At 45.3% G+C, this 22,909-nt stretch overlaps 1 protein-coding gene across 1 annotated transcript; it reads right to left on the bottom strand.

The window, feature by feature from the left end:
* Positions 1-742: 742 nt before the first annotated feature.
* On the bottom strand, positions 743-21,716 carry ldlrb (low density lipoprotein receptor b). The gene is made up of 18 exons (XM_061830153.1): positions 21,534-21,716; positions 15,240-15,359; positions 13,797-13,919; positions 12,397-12,774; positions 11,438-11,560; positions 10,232-10,354; positions 8,895-9,017; positions 8,660-8,788; positions 8,424-8,595; positions 7,291-7,518; positions 7,098-7,216; positions 6,877-7,016; positions 5,393-5,534; positions 5,146-5,298; positions 4,914-5,066; positions 4,211-4,285; positions 3,957-4,114; positions 743-2,478 (listed from the first exon to the last, which is right to left on the bottom strand). Exons 1-18 carry the CDS (start codon positions 21,589-21,591, stop codon positions 2,440-2,442), a joined length of 2,556 nt encoding a protein of 851 aa, XP_061686137.1. The 5' UTR covers positions 21,592-21,716; the 3' UTR covers positions 743-2,439.
* Positions 21,717-22,909: the final 1,193 nt, after the last annotated feature.

Consider the following 22,909-nt stretch of genomic DNA (forward strand, 5'->3'; position numbering starts at 1 on the left):
TAACCTCTCTGCTGCGACAGACGGTTTATTTTCTTTTTTTCAATATGCATTGTTCTCAAATGAGCCATCTTGGCATTGTAAATACTTTTTGGTAATTTGAGATTGAGAAGAATAATTCCTACCTGAAATGAAGCGATCGCCACACAGGCGTGTGCGTATTTTGGTTGGGCACCATCCATCACCTTTAATTTCTGAAATCCGTCGATATTTTCTGGTCTTTTCAGCTGGTGTTCCATAGAATGATCTCTGAAGATCTGTCTCGTCTGTCGTGATGACCAACAGCACAACAGGTCTCGGGTATTGTAAATATTGTCCTCCGGTTCAACGTCTCCCACACTGTCGATCGAGTAGCTCTTTTTGACCGGCAATCTGGCGCCAGAAAAACGGCGACATCACGTGCACGAGCTCTATGCTGATGGCAAATTGACGCCGGCTGTACCTTCACCAGCGCTTGACTGCCAGAATCTCAAAAACAAAGCAAGGAAAAAAAAAAACATTTTGCACTTGCAGTAAGATTTGAGAGCATAGGAAAACGTGATCACTTTCCCCAAATATCAATTGTAGCGTATACTCTTTATTGTTATTTGGAATATTATTTTGCATATGAATATTTTTCGTCTGTCCTCCCTGCTAAACTGGGGGATGCCCAAATAATTTTCATACCTTTGGTAAGACCGACAAATGTATTGAAATGGTCAAACCACATCCAAAATATTCACGTTTCTGAATAAAACACACGCACTTCAGTGAATTTTTTGTTTTTATTCCAAAAAAATACCAACAAAACGATCCGACACATTTCCGCTTCACGCGTTAGCACACACGTGCCTCACTTTTCACAGTAGGAGGGAGAAAAAAAAAAAAACAAAATCCAAAATAAATCATATAATTGTCATCTACCCCACCAACAATAAAAGTCTGCACACTCTAGAGAACACAGTTTTGAACACATTAAATAATAATAGCTGCACAGTTTGATGAAGAAGAAGAAGATGTTTAAATATGCTGCGATCGCGTCCGACACATTTTGAGTTCAGGTTTGTTTGTTAAATATTTAGCTTCTGCCTGGAACCCAAACACTTTAAAAACTTGCAAAAAAATAATATAAAAAAATTATCTTTTGCTCTTTTTTTTTTGGGGGGGGGGGACATTTTGACAACATTCTTTGTCCAAAATAACTAATTTCGTGATACAGGAAGAAAAGATTTTGGCGATGGTAAGTTGATTGATGCAAAATACTGCACACCTTCCAATTTTCCAAAATGTGGAAATGACAATTGTAAAATACATCTTCAAAGAATATTCTCCCACTCCTCAACAAATAAAAAGCACTTTAACTCAAAATATGTCCGAGATCGGAGTCCGATTGGGCTTTTACTTTGATACCACACCAATCAAAATCTTCGATATTCGCCCCATGAATAAATAAACATGGAAATTTACAACATTTCCCGAAGCAACACACACACAAAGTCTGACAAAATTGTTGACATGCATTTTTTTGGTTAACGGCAAATTTAGCAGCTTGAACATTTTGGACGTAAAGCGCCTCTTTTTGCTATTTATTGGATTATTGGAAAAATGTAATCGTCATTCTGATTTTGACTTGTCGCGATCATAAAGACATCCTCATCATTATTCATCCGCGGTTCCTATGTTGTGAACGCACCCTGAACGCATCGTGCGACGCTTGCCGTTCTTCGGCCCTCCTCGGGCGTGTTTTTTAAGAAGAGAAATGCTAAATGTTGACTGTAATGCTGAAAGCAAAAAATAAAACAGGTGCACACATTTTATATTTAAATAACAAGACAGTTTTAGACATTGCCGGCTTATGCTAACAATTATTGGAAAGGGGTTAGCCAGTAATAGCCTTGGATCGCCTTTAAATACCGAATATTTGATTGGCCTCCATTTGACGAGAAAATAACTCCTCACAAAGCAGCGTGCTAGCGACTTTCTCCGGAGAAGACATTTTTATCAATTCTTTGAAACCTCAAACATCCCCGATGCTTGTCCTGACTGGGAATAAATATAATTTAATTCAATTAAAAACATAAAAACGCTTCCAGATGCCACGAACCATACAGCAGTAACTGGTTTGAGGATCAAAAAGGTAGTTGATGGAAATTAATTTCAACTTCCAGCACGCTCGTTTCCGGACGTCACCGATTGGATTGGTTTTCGGATCAGCGCTCCCGAATGATTGGAGCGGGATCCCAACACCGGCCGGCTAAGAAGAAATGTGATGAAAAAAAAAAGTTACAAAAAAAGCTTCGCTTTACATTCAGACAGTCACAAAAAGATGTGCAATAATCCAGACACGTCACGTCCGGTGCTTCTTTGGATGGAGCCGAGGTAAAAAAAAAAAAAAAAAAATTGCCTTCATTCTTGGTGTGGAAAATAAACGAAATCAAACTGAATGTCTTTGGCATGTTGGGGTCATGCAGTTTCGATGTCCTCCGCACTCGCCATTTGCATCTGCGGAGGAAAAAAAAAATAAAATAAAAAATATTCATTCAATTTTTGCGCCGGTGAACATCAACAAAACGCAGACGGCATCTCAAGGGGAGCACACGCGTACCGACCACCGGGAAAAAGTGGCGCATTTTCCCTCACGATAAGGTAAAAGTCAGTAAAGGCCCGATAGAACGTTCTGGGACGACTACAGCAAAATTTTCAAGCCGGTAGCAATATTTTCATTGCGTGTGAGGTGGAATTGATCCACAAGTTACGCGATTGTGATGAGGGGAAAAAAACGATTGCTCATTAAAAAGGAATAAAAATGACCCAAAAAAAAAAAACAGTTCACAGCCGCAATGCAGCTAACGGTTAGCCTAGCGCAGGGGTGCCCAGACTTTTTTACCACAAGATCTACTTTTCAAGCGGCCAGCCAGTGAGTGTGTGTGAGTTGGGCTGACATTTTTTTTTTTTTTTTTTAAAAGAATGACCAAGCCACAAAGATCTACCCACTACAAAAATGCCAAAATTATTTATTTTAAAGGATATTGAGGGTTCATTATGTGTAAATGTACATTTGTGGGCCTTGCATAACTGCGTGAGACAATATTACACAACATAATTTAACATTTTTTGTAACTGACTTCACGTTGATGATGATTAAACACCAAGCGAATGAAAATGCACACTCGGGCCGTGTCACTCACGTCAATCTGAGAGGTCCTTCCACACGTCAGCCACGGCTTGACTGGGCCTTTACAGGTGCGGAGATTTTATTGAAGATAATATTCCCGTCTTATTTTTAAAAAGTTCGTCTCGGAAGGAATTCTCGTTATGAACCCGGAAGCGACGCTTGGGTGGCGGTTTTCGCTGTGCGGCCAGTTGGGATTTGAGGTCGTTCACTTTTCTCATTCTCAGCTCGCTTTTCGGCCGGAATGTTTGGAGTCATATTTTCCATAAACAGTTCGAAGATGGAGTTCCACATTTCACTCCACTGGCAGATGAGGCAAACGCACTTCGAAAATGACACAGTGAAAAATAAGTCCGCCTCCCATTCCGTATGAAATGTTTTCATTTTCTTCTTTACACCTGCATCCATACTCGTGTTTGATACAATTTCTTAAGCGAGGGCTTAAAACGGGGGGGAACTCGCCGACTGTACCAAGTGTCGTTGTTTGCACGTGCGCGGTGAGCTAAAGGTCCGAAAAATACGGCGGATATCTTTTTTCTTTTCTTTTCTTTTCTCGTGGCACGCCGACGCGATCGGCCAAAACTGCCTCGCGATCCATCGACGCATTGAGCACCCCTGGCCTACCGTCTTCTAATTACTTCTACTACGTCTCTTCTTCTTCTTTGGTTATTTTCTTTTCCACAAAATGCAAGATTCTGAATGTAGCCTTCTTGATACAGCAAACTACCGGTGGTTTGGCCTCAAATCAAGAATCCAAGAACTAATTTGTCCCATCCCGAGTTGCGCTGAAGCGAAAGTGAGGATTTACCTGGAGGTGGACGTAGCCGTCAGAGTTCCTGCAGCTCAGCTCCTCGTCCTCGGTGGTCTTCTGGTACACGGGGTTGGCAAAGTGCATGGTGTGAGCTCTCCGGATTCGCCAGTGCCGCCAGAGCAACGCCGCTCCAAATACCAACAAGATCATGGCCACTGCGATGGGGGTGGGTGAGAAAGGACGAAGTGGGTGAGGCAGCGCAAAGAGTCGCCTGACTTGTAGGACGTATGAAAACATTTTTTAAAAATTACCAATTGGAATCGCGATGTGCAAGGCAGCAGTGCGGGACGTCTCCGCCTCTGCGGGCTCGTCTGCATCTCTGTTTACTGAAAACAGTAGAGAGATTTTTTTTTTTTCTTTTTTCCCACCCCCAAAAATGGTATTCTTTCACAATCTAGAGCACAGGTGTCAAACTCCAGGCCGGGGGGCCAGATTTGGCCCGCCACCTGATTTTATGTGGCCCGCGAAGGCGAATCATGCGTGTTAACTTCCATTATTCTTGTTAAAATCCGTACCAGAATTGCAAATTTTCACATCATGACTGATAACGTTGAGGTATTGTGGCCCCACCGAGGCCTTCTGATGGAAACTGTTAGAGTTGTCCTGAATATATTTACTATGTTCCTGAAGAAAGACGACTTCTTGTCCGTTATTTGTGCAACTATTCCAGCAAGTTAGGTGATAAACCTAACAGAAACCATAACTCCAATGTGGCCCGCGACAAAAATGAGTTTGACACCCCTGAGCTAGAGAATCATTTCAAATCTCATTCACAGAAACAACAACAAATGCAAAGTGTTGACAATGACCACACCCGCCAAAAAAGTTGAGAAAAAACTGTATGCCAAGTTCTAGTGGCAATGCTTTTACTGTTATTACTAATACAAAAAGTACCAAGTATTTAACCATTTCGGCCGAAAATTCTGAGTGAAGCCGGCACTCGCGTCGGCGTACCATGAGCGGGAGCAGAAGCCTGAAGTCTGGGGAGGGCGTCGGGCTTCTGCGGCCCAACGCCGGAGGTCGTGGTGGTGGTTTCAGCGGTTGTGCTGCTCTTTGCCGGACGTCCGCTTTCCTCCGGCTCGCTCTCGTCGCTTACGGCGGGAGGCGCTAAAGCACGAGCCCAAATTTTGAGTTAGCGTCGATCGATGCCAACGTCAACCGCGGGGGGTGCAGCCGGACTTCCTACCTGTCGCACATTTCCTCATGTCGGGCGCCATGCCGACGCTGTCGGGGCAGGCGCAAGTGTATTTGGGAGAGCTGCGGCTGATGACGGGAGCAGGAAGGCACAGGAACTCGCAGCCTCCGTTCGGACCGTCCGCCTCGGTGCACCAGTTGGAACCTGCAAGCAGGGAGGGGAAAAAAAAAAAAAAAAAAAAAGCTTCAGCGAACGGCACAAAGGTTTTTCTGTTGTTGTGGTCCGAATTGCAGCGTACCGCTGGGTTGCTTGAGGTCGTGGTAGAGCACGATGTCCTCTGGCTGGTCCAGGTCGTCGGCAAGCGACGCGATGCTTTCTCCCGTCTTCCGGTCGGCGCTGAAAACGGCGCGTTTGCCCGCGTCCGTCCAAAAGACTTCATCCTGTTCAACAGTAAACGCACAACCGCAGATTTTTGAACTACTATTAGCTTCTTTTCTGCTAACTGATTGAGACTTCAGGAACGTAACGACAGAACATGTCAAAAGATGGCAGAAATGGTCTACATTACATTCTTTCTTTGTTAAAAAGGGGCGAGTCACCCCCACCGAAGACATTTGAAACAGTTGTTTTGCATTGCTTTTTTTCTTTTGTTCCATTAACCCTACATCTCGTTGCAAGTTAAAAATTTTTGTACATGTTACATACTTTCTGTGCAAACAAAAAATGTCTTTTTCCCACCTCATTATTGCTTGTTTAAAGTTATTCTCCACTTTTGTTCATAAAAAAAATGTTTACAAGGCTGGGGGCCGAGTTGCTACAGATACAGCAATGTGCTCCCAGCCTACCATACTCTACTATCAAAGCATAAATTTTAGGCAAAAATTAAATCTTCTTAAATTATTTCATTACATAAAGGTATTTAAACTATACATGTATTCCTACTATGTAGTTTATTATCAGGAAAAGCTAAAAAAAAAAAAAAAAAAAAACGCTTTAAAAAAACTATTTCTTCGGCTTGGAATGCATTATTTCATTTTCCATTCATCGTAATGGGAAAACGCGCTTTGGTTTTCGAACATTTCAGTTTTCAACCGGCCTTCTGGAACGGATTGTGTTTGAGAACCGAGGCACCACTGTACAGTGAACATTCGGTTCCCAAACATCTCCGTTCCCGAACAAAACGGTTTTCCAACAAAAATGTTGAGATTTTTTTCTGTTTTCGAAAAAAAAATCGGTACCGTAAATAACATAACGCGCGCAGCCCGACCAGCTGACCCACGATGCACGTTGTTATTGTGTATAACCCAGTCTCTGTACTCAGACATGGGAAATATCGCTTCAGTCTTCGAACAAAATCTGTTCTCGAACTGCCTTCTGGAACGGATTGCGGTCGAGAACCGAGATTGTTCCGTACTTGTATTGGATTTGCGGACGTAAATGTTCATATGTTTCTCAATTAATACACACATAATCCACAAAGATAGTCTGGGCAACGTAGAGCAAAACTATTCTAACACTGTTGAACTTTGAATCACATTGATTGACCAACATTAAGGAATATTAATAGGCTCCTTAAACGCCATTTTTACAGTTCATACTGCTTTTTATGACAGAAAGCGTTGGATTCACAAACTGATTAATACGGTTTCAGAATCAGAATCAGCTTTAATGGCCAAGTGTGTACAAACACACAAGGAATTTTTCTCCGGCAGTCGGTGCCGGCAGGGTACGACATTCACCAAAACAAAGTTCTTCCTGTCATGCGATGACTTGCTCACTAACCTCAAACACAGTCAGAGAAACAGGATGCGAGAGTTTCTCTTCGCCGAAAATGAGGGTGTGTCTGCTTCCTCCGTTCAAGTCCACACTGGACAGCGTGCGTAGCTTGGAGTCCACCCAGTAGAGGCGCTGGTTGACCATGTCTGCCCGCCGCCGCCAACGAACATGTCAGTGGTCGCTCACGACGGCAAATTTGCTCATCTGAGCGGCGGATGCGAGCTTACCGAGGGAGATCCCGTTCGGCCACACGATGTTGTCGGTTACCAAGGCGAAACGGTCGGCTCCGTTCAAGCCGCTCTTTTCTATCTTGGCCTCGTCGCCCCAGTCGCTCCAGTACATGAAGCTGACAGAACCACACAAGACGCTTGCAATCGTGTTCTGGATCAGCCATCGATCAAAATCTTGGCGCTCGCTCACTTGTTGACGGGATCCACCGCGATGCCTCTCGGCTTGTCGAGATTGTCCGCGATCAGCGTCTTCCTTTTGTGGCCGTCCGTCGTCGCCACGGAGATAGTCCGCAAAGAACCGTCGGTCCAGTAGATGTTGCCGTGGATCCAGTCCACGGCCAGGCCCTCCGGGGTCTCGATCCCATCTCCGATCACCACGGCCGCCCGGGAGGAGTTGGCAGCCTCGTCGATCTTGCGGCTGCCGGCGGGAAGAGTCACATTCAACCGTCGTTCACGTATATCCGAGCAGATTAAAAACGACACCAACCCCATAGAGATGAAAGATGAAATTTGGCTTTTGAAAAAGCAACCCATCCGAACGTGGTCTTTTGAGCCCATTTGAGGACTGAAGTTCATTTCTCGAGGATAAGCTACAAAAACGAGGATGAATATCGGAAACCGGGAAAGAAATGTGGAGCCGTTTTGACGTGGACTTTCACCTGACCATCAAGTTAATATACAAAAAAATCATTTAGGGATAACAGCAAGCTTGAAAAAAATAAAATAAAACTAACTTAACTCTCGTTCTCCTGAAAAGGCAGCGAGTTGTGTAAATTATTCTCCATACCAAAAAGTCACTTTGCAGTGACATAAAAACTACTTTGAGTACTTAAGTACTTAACATAGAAATGGCGCCAATGTACCTCGCCTGCATTCTGATCATTTAGGATGCTGAGAACTGATTAGAAAGAATTTTTATTTACAATATTTTGAACAGTTCCCAATTATTAAAGCAAGTTCGGTAAACTGAAAGCATTTTTCTTCCCAGTGGAAATAAATCCTCGGTTCTCGAAGGTCTCCGTTTTCAAACAAAAATTTCGAGATTTTTTTCTCTGCTTCTGTTTTCGAACGAAAATCGGTACTCGAACGCTGCGGACAAAACCCGGAAATAACACAGCGCGCGCGGCCCGACCAGCTGATCCACGACGCCCAAAACGCAGCCTCTGTACGCCGACGTGTCCCGGTAGCTACATTTGTAATATGAGATATTGATTCGGTTTTTCGAACAAAACCGCTTCTCGAAACACCTTCTGGAACGGATTGCGGTCGAGAACCGAGGTTGTACCGTAAAGCCAAGGCAGATTCATCAACGGGCTTTTTCACCTGTAGATTTTCTTGTCAGAAAGGTCCGACCAGAAGATGATCTTGTTGGGCATGTCCATGTCCAGGGCGACGGCGTTCTTCAGCTCGCTCATCACAGACGCGTACTCGCGGCGGTCCGACGTCACCATCCTCACGTCGTGCTTGTTGGTGAAGTAAAGCGTGGGCCTGGCCCCTGCAGGTTCACAGCGGCGCCATCTTCATTTTTGGGCCCTTTAAAATGTGTCAGAAGGCCTTACCGAACACGGCTTTGCAAGTCTGGCTGGCCGGGTCCACCTCGTAGCCTTCTTTACAATCGCACTTGTAGCCTCCGGGCTCATTGACGCAAAGCTGACTGCAGACGTCCGGCTCGGCACATTCGTCGACGTCTGCGGGTGGCGACAACATCGAAAGTCTTTAGTCGGCTCCGGCACCGGAAAGAACGCTGAACTTTCTTCACCCTTCAAGGCAACAGTCGTGTTTCCTCGCACTCACCTTCACAGTTTCTTTCGTCCGCCTTCAGTCCGTACCCGGGAGGGCAGGAGCAGCTGTAGCCCAGTTTGTGATCAACGCAATCGTGGGAGCAGCCGCCGTTCCCGATCGAGCACTCGTTCTTGTCTGTTGTGGGGACCCGCGCAACAACAGCAAAAAAAAAAAAAAAAAAAAAAAAAAAATGCAACATGTCGAATGAATCGAGTGCTCAGCGGTGACAGCCACTTTCCTAAAGGTCTACCGACACGTAAAGCAGGATTTTTAGGATGTTTTTAATAAAAAAGAAAAAGGCAGCCGGAATGGACCCAAACATATATATAGCTTTTTCTAACTCCCGCCATAAAAATCCTCGAGAGGGCTTTGTTTTGGAGAGGAACCAGGAAGTGAGGTCATGAGCAGACGCCCACGCAGTTGGCCTCGTGTGTTTATACCAGTTTTACCTGCGGGAAGGCATCTGTCTGTTCCTGCGTGTTAGCCAAAATGCCAGCTCGTTTTATTGCCGGATATTGTTCGATCACTCGGGAGGACGGATTCACTCTTCACACGTTTTCAAAAGACCCGGTTCGTCGTGAAAAATGGATTGCACAGGTGCGAAGGACGAGGGCTTCGTGGGTTCCAAATGACAGGTAAGGTGTGTATAGAGCTATTAAAAAAACAATAATAGTTGGGGGGGTGACATAAACCTTCTCTCAGAACGTAAAAAAAGATCCGCGTCATCACTTAATAAATCACGCAAGTCTGGGACGCTAAATGTGTCGATGTGCGCGGGCCAGCGTTGTTCATCGCCACAGCGGAGGCGGATCGGGCAGGGGGGTGGTTTGGCCGCATGCAGGAGGAGAAAGGAACTCTTCCCCCCCGACCAGCCACCGGTGACTGGGCACCCCTGAAGAAGTTACTTCGCCCGACATGGGTCCTCCAGAGTATGCTACATACTGTCATACATACTGTCGCGCAGTCTGTTGTTAGTTAGAAGTGATCCGCGTATCATCGAAATATGGCTCGAAACATTGCCTCGGTGACTTCACTCGATTGTGAGATCTTCTCTTCTTCGAAAAGAGCTTCGGCGTCAGAAAAATCCGAAAAACGCTTGTTCGTCTCCCACAGCAGGTGGCACAATATGGCCGCCACTGGGATGTCGAGTGAGACTTCCGCAACTTTGCGCATTGATGACACGATCACCGCTCATATTTATTTTTCTGTATAGACATTGGCGTGAATAATGTTGTATGTAATTTTCACAAAAACATCAATCTTAAAATGTATATCGAGATGTCGGTAGACCTTTAACGGATACTTCAACAGACAACCCCATTTTCCAGCTCACGAGCAGCAACACTTACCACACTGTCCCGCCGGTTCATCGGAATTGTCCCGACAGTCTCGCCGCTTGTCGCACACCTTGGCCGTGCTGATGCACTCGCCGCTGCCGCACTTGAATTGCGTGGGGCCGTCGCACGTTATTTCTAACCAGAAGAGCGTACGATTGAAAGCCGCACTCGTTCGCCGTGGATTATACGTTAATTGTACGTGTGGGGAAAAAAAAAGACAAAAACATAAAATAGCTCCAAATATGTGGTTGCGCACAATCGCAATATCTCTGCACACATTAGAAATGTGGAAAACGTTGTTTCGGTCGTTAATTTACCAACTAAAATTACGAATTGATCTATCTTTAAATGTTAACCTATGCTGAAAAGAATAAAATTTTATGCAAATTCAGTTGAGTCCTTGGTTCGGTTTAGGGTTAGCGTTAGCACACAGCAAATAAGTAGTCACATTGCCGAGCCCATACAAAGACTAGCGCAGAGGTGCTCAACGCGTCGATCGCGATCGACTGGTAGTCTTGATCGATCAAGGGACGGCGTGCCAAAAAAAAAAAAAAAAAAAGACGTCAGCCAATGTTCCCTCCAAATTGTGCACCACTGATGTAGTTTCTTCTCAGATATTCTGAGTTGCGCGCAAAAAAAAAAAAAAACGCATCCAGCACCTCTGCTTTAGTTAGCAACACAGTCTGGGCAACGTAGAGCAAAGACGAGCTAGACGTGCTGCTTATGTTTACTTTCCATATTAATGGAGAAAGTTAAAAAAAGAAATGCTGTTGTTTTGAGATGCGACGGCTGTCGGATTATGTGAATAATCGAAGAAAAAGTGGCTACACTGGACGAGATTTTCTCTTTTCCGAGTGGGAAAGTTCTGGTCTGAAGCCAAAGTAGAAAGTGCAGGATGAGATGGTGTGTCATTTTTAAATTCCACCTTGGCACAGCCTGATCCAGGACGAAAGCACTGACAATACAGTGCACAAAAAGCTAATTCTGTATTTGAAATATAGGGGGCAACGTAACATTAACCCCCCCACACCTCCCCACTGTCGGTACCTAGCGAGAGGCTGGCTGCTTGAAAAGTAGATCTTGGGGTAAAAAAAAAAAAAAAAATCTGGGCACTCCTGGTCTAGAGCTTAATATCTTACCAATCCAAAAGCTAAAATTACCCACGGAACATTTCCGGACAGTTTGTGGGAACTCCGAAGGTTTTTTAAGAAAAGGCACCTGGTTGGCAGCCGATCTCGTCGCTGGAGTCCGGGCAGTCGCTCACGTTGTTGCAGGAAGCGCTGCCGTGGACGCACGTGCCGTCGCCGCACGAGAACTGATCAAGGCGACACTTTGGCGCAGCTGGAAAAAAGAAGAAGAAAATGGATGAAATGACAAAGAAGGAGACGAAAGCGGATGTCGGTTTGAAAAAAAAAGGGAAAATCCTGGTTTGTGAGCTGCATGACAGCGTTGGATGCGGTTTGCCATGCAAGGCGAAAAGAGTAATAATATTAAATTATCAGCATAATCCTTTTCTCCGGCGCTACAAAACTATCCATCCTGCAGAAAAACTGTTTTCGAAGCATTAACTTCCGAGCCAATTCGGAGAAGCCCGACGGACGTGAATCTTCTTTTTCAATTTTAAATCATTTTTTTAGTAAATATGAAGGAGTGTTATTGAAGATCTGGGTAGACATACAGGAATGCACATGTTTGATATATAACGTTAAAAGGTCTTCACCCACCCGAACCGGAAGTCTTTTGGGAGTAACGTTTTCACATAACTACGTGAAACATTTTCACATAATTTCGTGAAATGCAACCTTTTTTTTTTTTTTTTTTTGCCGTGGCAGTAATACGCTTCCCTACTTTAGCATCGCATTTTCCAAACCGTTCCATATCTTATGAGCTTCTCTGCACAAGTTTAGCTGACTCGAATTTAATACTTAACGCCAGATGCACAATTCTAAAATAAAAATGGATCAAAAATAGCACGTAAAAACAAGTCCCTCGTCACGTTACGGAAAAAGTAAAAAGTCATTTATAAACAATCCACTTTTTGTGAATTTTTACTGTTTCCGAAGAACACTGTGGTGTGCCATAGCTGCATATCAGAAATAATCATTTGATAATTGCATGTGCAAAATATCGGACGCAACGGGACGGAAAATCCCGCCAAAGAGTAAATCAACCCTCACCGCAGTTGATTTCATCCGACCCGTCGTCGCAGTCATTTTGTCCGTCGCAGCGCCACCTCCCGTGGATGCAAATGCCGTCGGCGCACCGGAAATCCCGGACCCCGCAGGTCGCCGGGGGGGCGGGGGTCGGCTTATCCGCGCAGTTGTCGGGCCACTCGTCAGAGCCGTCGGCGCAGTCGGCGTCGCCGTCGCAGCGCCAGCGATCGGCCACGCATTTGGAGTCGTTGCACTGGAAAAACCGCGGGCCGCAGGTGGGTTCGGGGCAGGAGGCCTCGTCCGAGCCGTCCGGGCAGTCCCTGTCGCCGTCGCACACGAAGTCCGCGGAGATGCATTGACCGCCGCCGCAGCGAAACTCTCGGGATGCGCACTCCTTCGCCGCTGCGGTTGAGGAGGCAGGGGGGGGGGGGGGAGCTCATCAGCCCGTTGCTATGGCTACAGGACATTCAAATAATTGTGTCCACACTTGAGTCTATTATCGTGCGCGGTTTTCCTTCCAAATAACACACAAGTTGTTTGTAATAAAATACAATCGATACAAAATATTGCAGGATTGCCCTCCCTGGTGTCACATCAAAATAATAAAAACACCTGGTCTGAACTAACGTGATTGGGGGTTTCCTGGAAAAAATAAAAATAACATTTGGGGTTGACTCCACCCGCCAAAATCTCTGACATGAAACGTTAATTGACAGGCTTGGCGCCAAGTTGGGTGTCGTTTTTATCTGCAATTATGGGATGACGACAAGACGAGACGGGTGGAGGTCAAAGGAACAAATGATTTTTTTTTTTTTTTTCCATATTACAATTATGCCGGATGGTTTAGTGGAGGGAATGGTAGCCCGCGATGACCATATAAGGCGCCCGCGAGGTGTGTTCTACAAAATACCATCGGCGGCAAATTGTTACTATTATCTGTGCTTTAAATTCTGAATCTGACTTGCTTACGTGAATTAAACTTTCAAAATAGCCGCAATGTCATTTACTACAATTCATTAAAACAAAAATATTTGATGTACGTGCAATGAACTGAGTCTGAAATTTGCGGCAAACGGGTCACGTAGCCCTTCGTTCACGAAGTCGCCCTCAGCCTCAAAAAGGTTGCTGAGCCCGGGTTTAGTGGCTTTTCAATAAAATGTATCCACACACAATATTTTTTAAATTTTTTTCCAATTATTTGTACAGAAGTACACCCAAAGTATGAGTTAAACAATCCCAGAGAAGCATTGCAGGGAAAAAAAAAAAAAAAAAATGCAAACTGACCTCTGGTCCATGAAACATCTTGCACCACATATTTTAAAAACAAAGTTTTATTCCGGTATTGGACAATAATCCTCAATATTTTTTCACATTTACAACCGTTTTGCAATTTGCGTGCCGAGCGTAAAGGACGCTGAACTTACTGCAGTTTTGCTCGTCGGCGGCGTTTTGACAGTCGGCCTTGCCGTCGCAGTGCCAGCTCCGCGGCACGCATTGATGCTGGGGGGCGCCGCAGCTCATCTCCGACCCCAGGCACTGTCGGGCCCCTGAGGAAAAAAAATCGCCACACGGTTGGACGCGAGCGACTTGCCTCCAACGCGGCAAATCGAGCTTTGGATTTCTATTTCCAAAATTAAATTTGACTGCAAAATATGGTCATATTTTGCAAATTGTATATGCTGTTTGCGCTGCGCTTACGTGGATTTATTTTTTCTTCAATTCCAAAACTGTAGGTCTGCAATTACCAACGATTTCAATGACTCAAATAAGAATCATTTGAATTATCATTTGATTAAATTAAATGAATCAGTCTGCTTTTATGGAGCAGAATAAAAATTGGAGAATATTTAACATTGTGAACCTGAAAATGTCCAAGATTTGGACAGATAAATAATGAATTGATTATCAAAATAATCATTAATTGATAATTGTTAAGCGGCACGGTGGATCAGCTGACAAAGTGTTGGCCTCACAGTTCTGAGGACGGGGGTTTGATCCCTGTGTGGAGTTTGCATGTTCTCCCCGCCCCTGCGTGGCTTTTCTCCGGGTGAGCACTCCGGTTTCCTCCCACATCCCCAAAACACGCAGCATTAAGTGGACCCTCTAAATTGCCCCTAGGTGTGATTGTGAATGCGGCCGTTTGTCTCGATGTGCCCAGCGATTGGCCGGCGACCAGTTCATCAGGGTGTTCCCCGCCCGCCTCTTGCCAGTTGACAGCTGGGATAGAATCCAGAACTCCACGCGACCCTTGTGAGGATAAACGGCTAGGAAAATGCATGGATGATAATTGTCAGCTGCAATTGATCACTGCACACCTAGTGACCGGCGCAGGGTATAACCTGGCTTTCGCCCAAAGTTATCTCCAATAAGCACCAGTTACACAAAAGCCCAATGACGGCAAATGCCGTCAAAAACGGATGGATTGATAATCGTTTGTGGGCTCATTAATGGTGGGATTCACGCATCATTTTCTCAATGGGGAAAACCCTCGCCAGTCCTACGAATCTGATTCATCCAGCCATTTTCTTTGCCGCTTATCCTCACGAGGGTTACCGGGAGTGCTGGGGCCTATCACAGTTGTCAACGGGCAGGAGGCGGGGCACACCCTGAACTGGTCGCCAGCCAATCACAGGCCACAGCGAGACAAACAACAGCCGCACTCACAATCGCACCTACGGGCAATTTAGAGAGTCCAGTTCACGCATGTTTTGGGGTTTGTGGGAGAAAACATGCAAACTTTACACAGGAGGGGCCGGGATCGAACCCGGGTCCTCAGAACTTCGAGGCCAACGCTTTACCAGCTGATCCGCCGTGCCGCCAAGCTGATGTTTCTAAAAATGAAAGAGTCAAGGCGGTAAAAAACATACGGCAGCTTTCAGCGAGCTCGTCGCTCCCGTCGCCGCAGTCGTCGGAGCCGTCGCAAACCCATCGGCGCGTGACGCAGCGGCCGTTGGCGCACTTGAACTGACTCGAGTCGCATTCGTATGCTGCACATGTGGACGAAAAACAGGAACAGCAGTCAGTCAAACAACGATAGGAAAATCGATACGCACGAGCGCGCAGCTGTCACGGGAACTCGTGTCAACACAAAGTGAACACAAACCTTGTTTAACTTTGACAACGGGATAAAAGTTACAACCAAAAGGGCCGCAGAATGGCGGATAACGAAAGTGTGAAAACAACACCTTGCTATCGGCGTCTCTGCTTGTGAGCTTTGCTTGCACGTTCACCGGTCACAGTAAGCTTCCATGAGCCCCCCCCCCCAAAAAAAAACAAACTACAACAATTTTTGAATGGTGAAACCTACCGATGTGGGCATGTTTTCGGAGTTCAGGATTTGAAATGCGGTCGTCGTCCATGACGTCACAAAGTCTTGGATTCGAGGATTAAGACTCGCGAGCATTTAAGTATGAAAGCTTCTATAATTTTGCTTTTTTGCAACAACTGGAGTTGAAATTAGTTCAGCGAGACTCGCTGAAGATCCGCCATGTGACTCGCCCGAACGTCCCAAGGTCTTCCATCGATTTCAACATTTTAAGATTACGAGAGTATTTTGCATACTTTATTTACTTTTACGACGTTTCGAGATGTTAAACTGGTACTTAAATGACCGCCCGGAAAGTTAAAAGTTTAGTAATGAGGTTGTAGCCACGTACCACGGTCGTTATTCCGTATCAAGGTCCGGAAAGTGAGCGCGGTCGGTTTTTGAGCACAGCTGAAGAGGCGTTTATCGACGAGTCGATGCTGATAGTTGTTGAGCTTGTGACTGCAGTCCGAACGCAGTTGCGACAGCGTCGATCTCGCGGGGCCGCCGGCGACTGGAGGCGGTTAGCGCGATGTTGGGTTTGTAGCCGGCTACGGCGGTTGGATGGATCGCCGAGAGGCCGTCGCCCGAAGTCCCGAACCCCCAAGTACGAATGGTCAAGCGCGTTTAGTAATGCTGGAATTGCAAACAGCAGTGTGGTACATTTTGCCATATTTGGACAATAAATACAATTTGTAACAACGATCTCAGAGCTCCACGTAAGGCAGGGGGTGTCAAACCCATTTTTGTCGCGGGCCACATTGTACTTCGGGTTTCCCTCAGAGTTCCGTTATGACTGTGAAACCATAAAAATAGTTTATCGCCTCATCGTATTGACACGTGAAATATATGAATTACTTTTGGAATCAGAAATCAAGGGTAATGCATTTTTCAACTATTGTTGACGTTTGCAATACCGCTGCGTTATGATTTATGACAATTTGAAATTTTGGTACAGATTTGAACAAGAATCACGGAAGTCGACATATATGATTTGCCTTCGCGGGCCCCATAAAAATCACGTGGCGGGCCGGATCTGGCCCCCGGGCCTTGAGTTTGAGACCCGTGACGTAATGTTTGGCCGTTGTCAGAAACGACTTGCGTTTATTTTGTCCGTCACAAAGCCGAGTTGCGAAAAACGCATTTCTCGGTCCAAATAGATCTTTGACGCAAACAGCACGGGGAGGGGTCACACCATCGCCCCACCGGCTGCCGATTGGTCCCGCAACAGCGTCGCCACGGTAACCAGAGGCAGGAAGTGCAGGCCGACTGATACTTTGTGTCTTTGGTTCATTCGCCGGAACAAACCCACCACCTGCTTTGTGGAGCAGTTTGAAGAAGGAAAAACTGAACACCCCCCCGAAACCGCTTTCCTCTGGTTGAACCGTCAATCAGACGGGATTTTTTTTTTTTTTTTTTCTTTCTTTCTTACGCCGGCATTTGGAGGAATACTTTCCAAAGTGAGTGCAGCTGTCGCGTTAACGTTACACAGCCGAGAGACCACAACATTTGCAAGCCCTCTGGAAACCCCCCCCCCCTCCTCTCCGAAATGAGTTTCGAGTCCCTCTTTCACTAAAACGAAACTGGAACACATCCAATATGAAACATTTGTAACCTCGAGTAGTCTCATTTTGAAGTAGTGTCAGACATAAAAGTATCCTAAATCTGAATAACAGCGAACTCTGCTGCAAATATAGTCACAAAGATTTTGTTCAGATTAGTTGTTTTCAAGGGTTACAGACTTTTTACGTCATGTAGTTTTTGTCCCTTAATTATGACGCTCCCTTATTAAATTTAATTTTATTTGACCAACAGAAAACAGTCTTGGCTTTTGCTGAACTGCGTTCTCGTGAGGACCGCAGGCGGTACAAGGCAGACGTCACAAGTACGCAGCATAGTTTGAACTGTAGTCATCTGTTTGATATAACCGTGTGTCATCTGCATAGCAATCCATCCATTTTCTTAGTCGCTTATCCTCACAAAGGTCACGGGGAGTGCTGGAGCCAATCCCAGCTGTCAACAGGCAGGAGGGGGGGGTACACCCTGAACTGGTTGCCAGCCAATCGCAGGGCACATAGAGAAAAAGTTGCAGTCACAATCACACCAAGGGGCAATTCAGAGTGTCCAATTAATGTTGCACGTTTTTGGGATGTGGGAGGAAAACCGGAGTGCCCGGAGAAAACCCACACAGGGACGGGGAGAACCTGCAAACTCCACACAGGCGGGGCCGAAATTGAATCCGGGACCTCAGCACTGTGAGGCCGACGTTTTCCAGCTGAGGTAGGCTCTGCGTAGCAATGATAGCCGAAATTAAAGTTCTGAAGAATTTGACCCAAGGATGGCATATACAAGCTGAACAGGAGGCCATGTTGGGAACTGGAGCAACAAGACTGCATGACTTCACGTGCAACTTTTCCTGAGAGAGTTTCTTTCGGCTTGTCCCGTCTCAGATGAAAGGCTCATATTGGTTTGGCGCAGTTTTCACGCCGGATGCCCTTCCCAGCGAGGTACGAACTCACGGACCTCGGTTTACCAAACCAATGCGTTATCTAACCGCTGAGCTCCGGGGCTAGTTGAGACTCCGCTTGACTTGCTTGAAATCCCCCTTCCACCTCATGACCCCCTCGTGACTTGCAACTTGAACGTCGTGACTTGCGACTCTTTCCCATCTCTGGCAGCCAGCCCACGAATGCAACCTAACGATGTCACTAAACCCCATCATTCCTTTCAAAAGGATGTTTTACCTATAATGGCCTTCCACATCAAAGTTACCGCTTCTAAACTTTGACAGCAAACTACACGCTTCTGACTGAGAAAAAAAAAAAAAAAAAAAGTACACGGGAGTGAATTTACACCCCACGGTCGTAACCTGGCAACCGTCGCTGCCTTTTAAGGTCATCTGAACAGCAGCGCAAACATGCCGAGTCATTTAAAGAGCCCGATAATCGTCCGACAGCAGAAACCACATGACTGAACGGCAGAGATGGTCAGCACAGTGCGACAATCCTCATTTATGGCTGCGTGTGTCCAGGTTTGATAAAAAAGAAAAAAAATTTTTTTTAAAAACTATAAAAAGCTGTCTGATTATTGATACAAACGGTTAATTCAAAATCGGGATGGAGCATGATGTGGACCTTTTGCAATAAATTATAATGAACCATCCTGCAAAATGTTTACCGCTTTCCATTGAAATGTGCCCCCCCACCCTCCACATGCTTTCCCGGAATCCGTCTGATTTCCCGGAGTGGAATCGCCTCTCTTAACATCCAGCATGGCGAACGTACGTTGTAGGATTTCTACACAAATGGGGGGGGTATAAATACAGGATGGGTGGGCGGGCGTGTCTGAGAGGCATGACTCAGACCATTCGGTTTTTACCAGTCAACACTTCCAAGAGATTACAAATCAAGGAGCTGACGTGAAGACTTTTCAAGATGATTGAATGGAGCAAAGATAACTTTCTGCACATTGTTGGCCTTCCAGTGTTTCAAATTTGTTTTTCCACTACATTGTTTCAACCCAGTCTAAATGTTTTTGTTACATGTTGGACACAAAAGTAACACTCTCAAAGTAAAACTAAACAGCAGCGGCAGCTACACGATAGCAACACGGTAGCGCGGCGCTAACAGGGCCGGTTAAAAATAAAGAAAACATACCGGTAAAAATCACTTAGACGTGGCAGTAACACAGCGCTAACAGGGCTGGTAGCAAAAAAAAAAAAAAAAAAGCAATACCGGTAAAATTCACTTCCACGGCACATATATTCCACCGGTCTCACTCTTACCTTTTCTGCTCAAGTAAAAAAAAAAAAAAAACGCACAAATTAGCCGCATTGCCGCATAAACTGCAGGGTTGAAAGCGTGTGAAAAAAGTCGCGGCTTATAGGCCGGAAATTACAGTAGTTTAAATGAGATTACTATTATTCCCTTAAAATATTAAACGAATTTATACGTACTGCAGCCGAGGCACAAATCTTCCATCTGAAAAATGTGACGATACACCACAAAAAGTGGATGCTAAAGTTAATTGTCTGCAATCCAATACAAGCGCAAGTATTTGTTCTCTCCGTCTTTTTGTGCAACTGGCAAACATAGATGAACAAATATACGTACGCTATTTGTTGTCAGTAAATTATATTTTGACCAATGAAGTGAAATTTGATGATTTCCCGCAGCACACCGGAAGAGCTCTCACGGCACACCGGTTGGCCATTGCTGAACTACATCTGCTGTGTTAATAAATCCACAAAAAACGGAAGCGATTTTTGCTGCTCTTCGCTGTGCAGGATTTTGCGCATCAATTTAGCAGACGTATGACATAATTCTTTTTTTTTTTTTTGCGATTGTTTGGGGCAAAGTAATATTTGTTCCTTTCAGATGACCATGTTGGGAATTCCACCGATCCTCATTTTGGAATTGTTTTTAATCGAGTCATATTTTCTGTGGTTCTGACCAGACTATAAACCGATTTGATGGGATCGACTGGTAAATGATAATTTTTTACTGATTAGCTAATCGGTTTTGATGGGATAATTCACCGATCCGATCAATGACCTCATAGAAAGACATTTACTCCAGGTCGTCGTCGTGCACAGTATTTCTGAATCCTAAAGCTAGTTTATTTTTACATGGTAGTATTTAAATAGTTTTTTTTGTGTGTTTTTGACATAGTACTTTAAAAATATGATGGCCAATAAAAAAAACGTCAGAACAATGGGAGACAAAACGGCTGAAAAAAACGATGACACGTAACGCGCAGATCAGACTACAAGACAAATTTGCTCTTTCGCGATTGTACTATGTCAATTTCATGTTCCAATAACACCGCATCCTGTTTTTTATGATCAGTGGGCTTTTATCTGGTCCACCCATAATGCGACCCGATACTCTCGTTGCCGCGGCGATGAGAACCCGAGCGGATCGCGCCGACTGTATTATAATAAAATGAGGAAATTAAACGTGTGTCGGTGGCCACCCGGGATCGAGACAGGAGGACGTTGGTGGAAGTCTTGCTCGAGGTACGTTCACGTACTTTTAAAACGATACGACTCGCGACCAGGCAACAAAACATTATGTAGCCGGGCAAGCTAGTGCTAGCACCGGTGGTTGTGTGTAAACATGCTGACGTTCCGTTGAGTTGACACCAGCAAACAAAAATGGCACAAAAAGTAGTGACATGTACTCTCTGCTATCTCATAGAAGACCATTCATTTGTTGCTATGCTTCACGAACATAAATAAACAAAGATTTTGAATTTGAATATTTTTTTAACAAGTATATACGTACAGTGTATGAACAGGTCATTTGAACAGACTCATTGCTCTAGCTTGTGATTGGATCGGTGATTGGTTGTCCATTTTAAACGTGCTGATCGGCCCCTGAAATCCTCATCGTGCAAAGCCTACTTCTGAAAAATATGAAGATTTCCATTTCGCAATCAAAAATCCCACATTTGTAAGATTTGTAAAGAACAGAAAACTATAAGTCTGAGATTCACTATCATTGTTGTTGTTTGATTGGCTTGAAGTAAATTGTGGAAATGCACCCTACCTTGGTTTGACCCGGAAAATGAAAATGAAATGGAAAATGGCCTTTTCAAAACATCTCATTTCTACTAATAAGACTAACATCCGGTCATTTTTTTCCTCCCCATTTAAGGTTTCAATGACATTTCATAATTGTACATCGACTTGAAAATGTAGTTGCTTTAAACGCAAAAAAAAGTGGCATGAAAAATCTTTAATTCTTTTTCAGATTTTTTCGCAATTGAGAAACTTTATGCACGAATGGCTAAACATTTTTCATATGCGGGTATTTTATTTTCAATTTTTTTGAATGGCGGGGTGGGGGATTCTCACCTGCCAGTGCCGAGCAATGAAGCAGCACGAGCACCACGCACGTCCTCAGTCCCCACATCTCCCGGTTCGGCTGTTCGGGTTCCACTTCCACGTCACGAAAAAGCACCGCGGCGACCCACGGAGGACGACGGCGGCCGAGTGGAGCCGCTTGCCGGGCAACCCGGCGAGGAAGAAGGGAGGGGGCGGGGCCACGGCGGTGGCGTGATCTTTGAAACGGAACCCCGGGGGCTGGAGGGGGCGGAGCCACTGCCACGCGTGGGCGTGTCGGCGTTGGCATCGTGACGCGGTTGCTTTCCCGGCACCCGTCAATAATAATAATAATGAGAAGAAAAAATGTCTTTCTCTCCCCAGGAATAAGTACGAAGACATTTAAAATAATGGTAATAATTTGAAAAAATGAATCCATCCATCCTCTACCTCACACACAGGAACGTGGTAGGCACCAGGGGCGATTCTAGGGTTAGAGTTTGAAACGGTTGTGAGGGCCCCCCCCCCTCCCCCTCCTCCCTGAGGAATGATCATCGTCACTTGTTTGTACATTATCATGTAAATTCATCGCCGCGTTTCGAAAAGAGATTTGCAATAATACTTTTTAAGGGAAACGCAACAAGGCCATTCCATTTTTCGGTTCCTCGCCGAAAGAGAACGCTATGTTCGGCAACATGCTTGAAGCGGTGCCCGTCGGTCATGAAGGGAAAGTCGCACGAAACTGTTGAAAAGGGGCCCCCCAAATTTTTGGCGAGGGCGACAATATTTGCACACCCTTCCAACTTATCAATTTTATTGAACTCGGTCGGGAATTTATCCAGCAACTCTTTTCATTGATTCATTCTTGTAATCTATTTCCTTCCGCAGATCCATCCATCCATTTTCTTAGTCGCTTATCCTCACAAGGGTCACAGGGAGTGCTGGAGCCTATGCGAGGAGGCGGGGCACACCCTGAACCGGTTGCCAGCCAATCGCAGGGCTCATACAGACAAACAGTCGCACTCACAATCACACCTACGGGCAATTTTCAATATGTCCAATTAACGTTGCATGTTTTTGGGATGTGGGAGTAAACCGGAGTGCCCACCCGGAGAAAAGCGACACAAGCACGGGGAGAACGTGCAAACTCCACTCAGGAGACGCCGGGATTTGAACCCCAGTCCTCAGGACTGTGAGGCCAACAACGGCCTTCAGCTGCGGCACCGTTCCTGCTTCCAGAAATTGTAAAAAAAAAAAACCAAAAGGCCTGGAAGTGACTCAGAAAAGCCGCTTCCACACCAATTTTGCAATGAGCACGCGAGTGACGTACGGCGGCAAATACTTTTGGTGAGTAAGCCGGGAAGTGGGCGTAGATTTGGCTCGGCGCAATGAGTGGCTTGTATTGGGGG

The sequence above is a fragment of the Syngnathoides biaculeatus genome, chromosome 9 (assembly GCF_019802595.1).
Source record: "Syngnathoides biaculeatus isolate LvHL_M chromosome 9, ASM1980259v1, whole genome shotgun sequence".
Lineage (NCBI taxonomy): Eukaryota > Metazoa > Chordata > Actinopteri > Syngnathiformes > Syngnathidae > Syngnathoides > Syngnathoides biaculeatus.

What these genes read in the sequence shown, in the direction of transcription:
- ldlrb (XM_061830153.1), bottom strand. Translation starts at nt 21,591, where the DNA reads ATGTGGGGACTGAGGACGTGCGTGGTGCTCGTGCTGCTTCATTGCTCG. An exon ending in GCCGAACGGGATCTCCCTCG is followed by an intron (nt 7,017 to 7,097) that starts GTAAGCTCGCAT and finishes GGCGGCGGGCAG; the next exon opens with ACATGGTCAACCAGCGCCTC. An exon ending in CATGAGGAAATGTGCGACAG is followed by an intron (nt 5,067 to 5,145) that starts GTAGGAAGTCCG and finishes CTCGTGCTTTAG; the next exon opens with CGCCTCCCGCCGTAAGCGAC.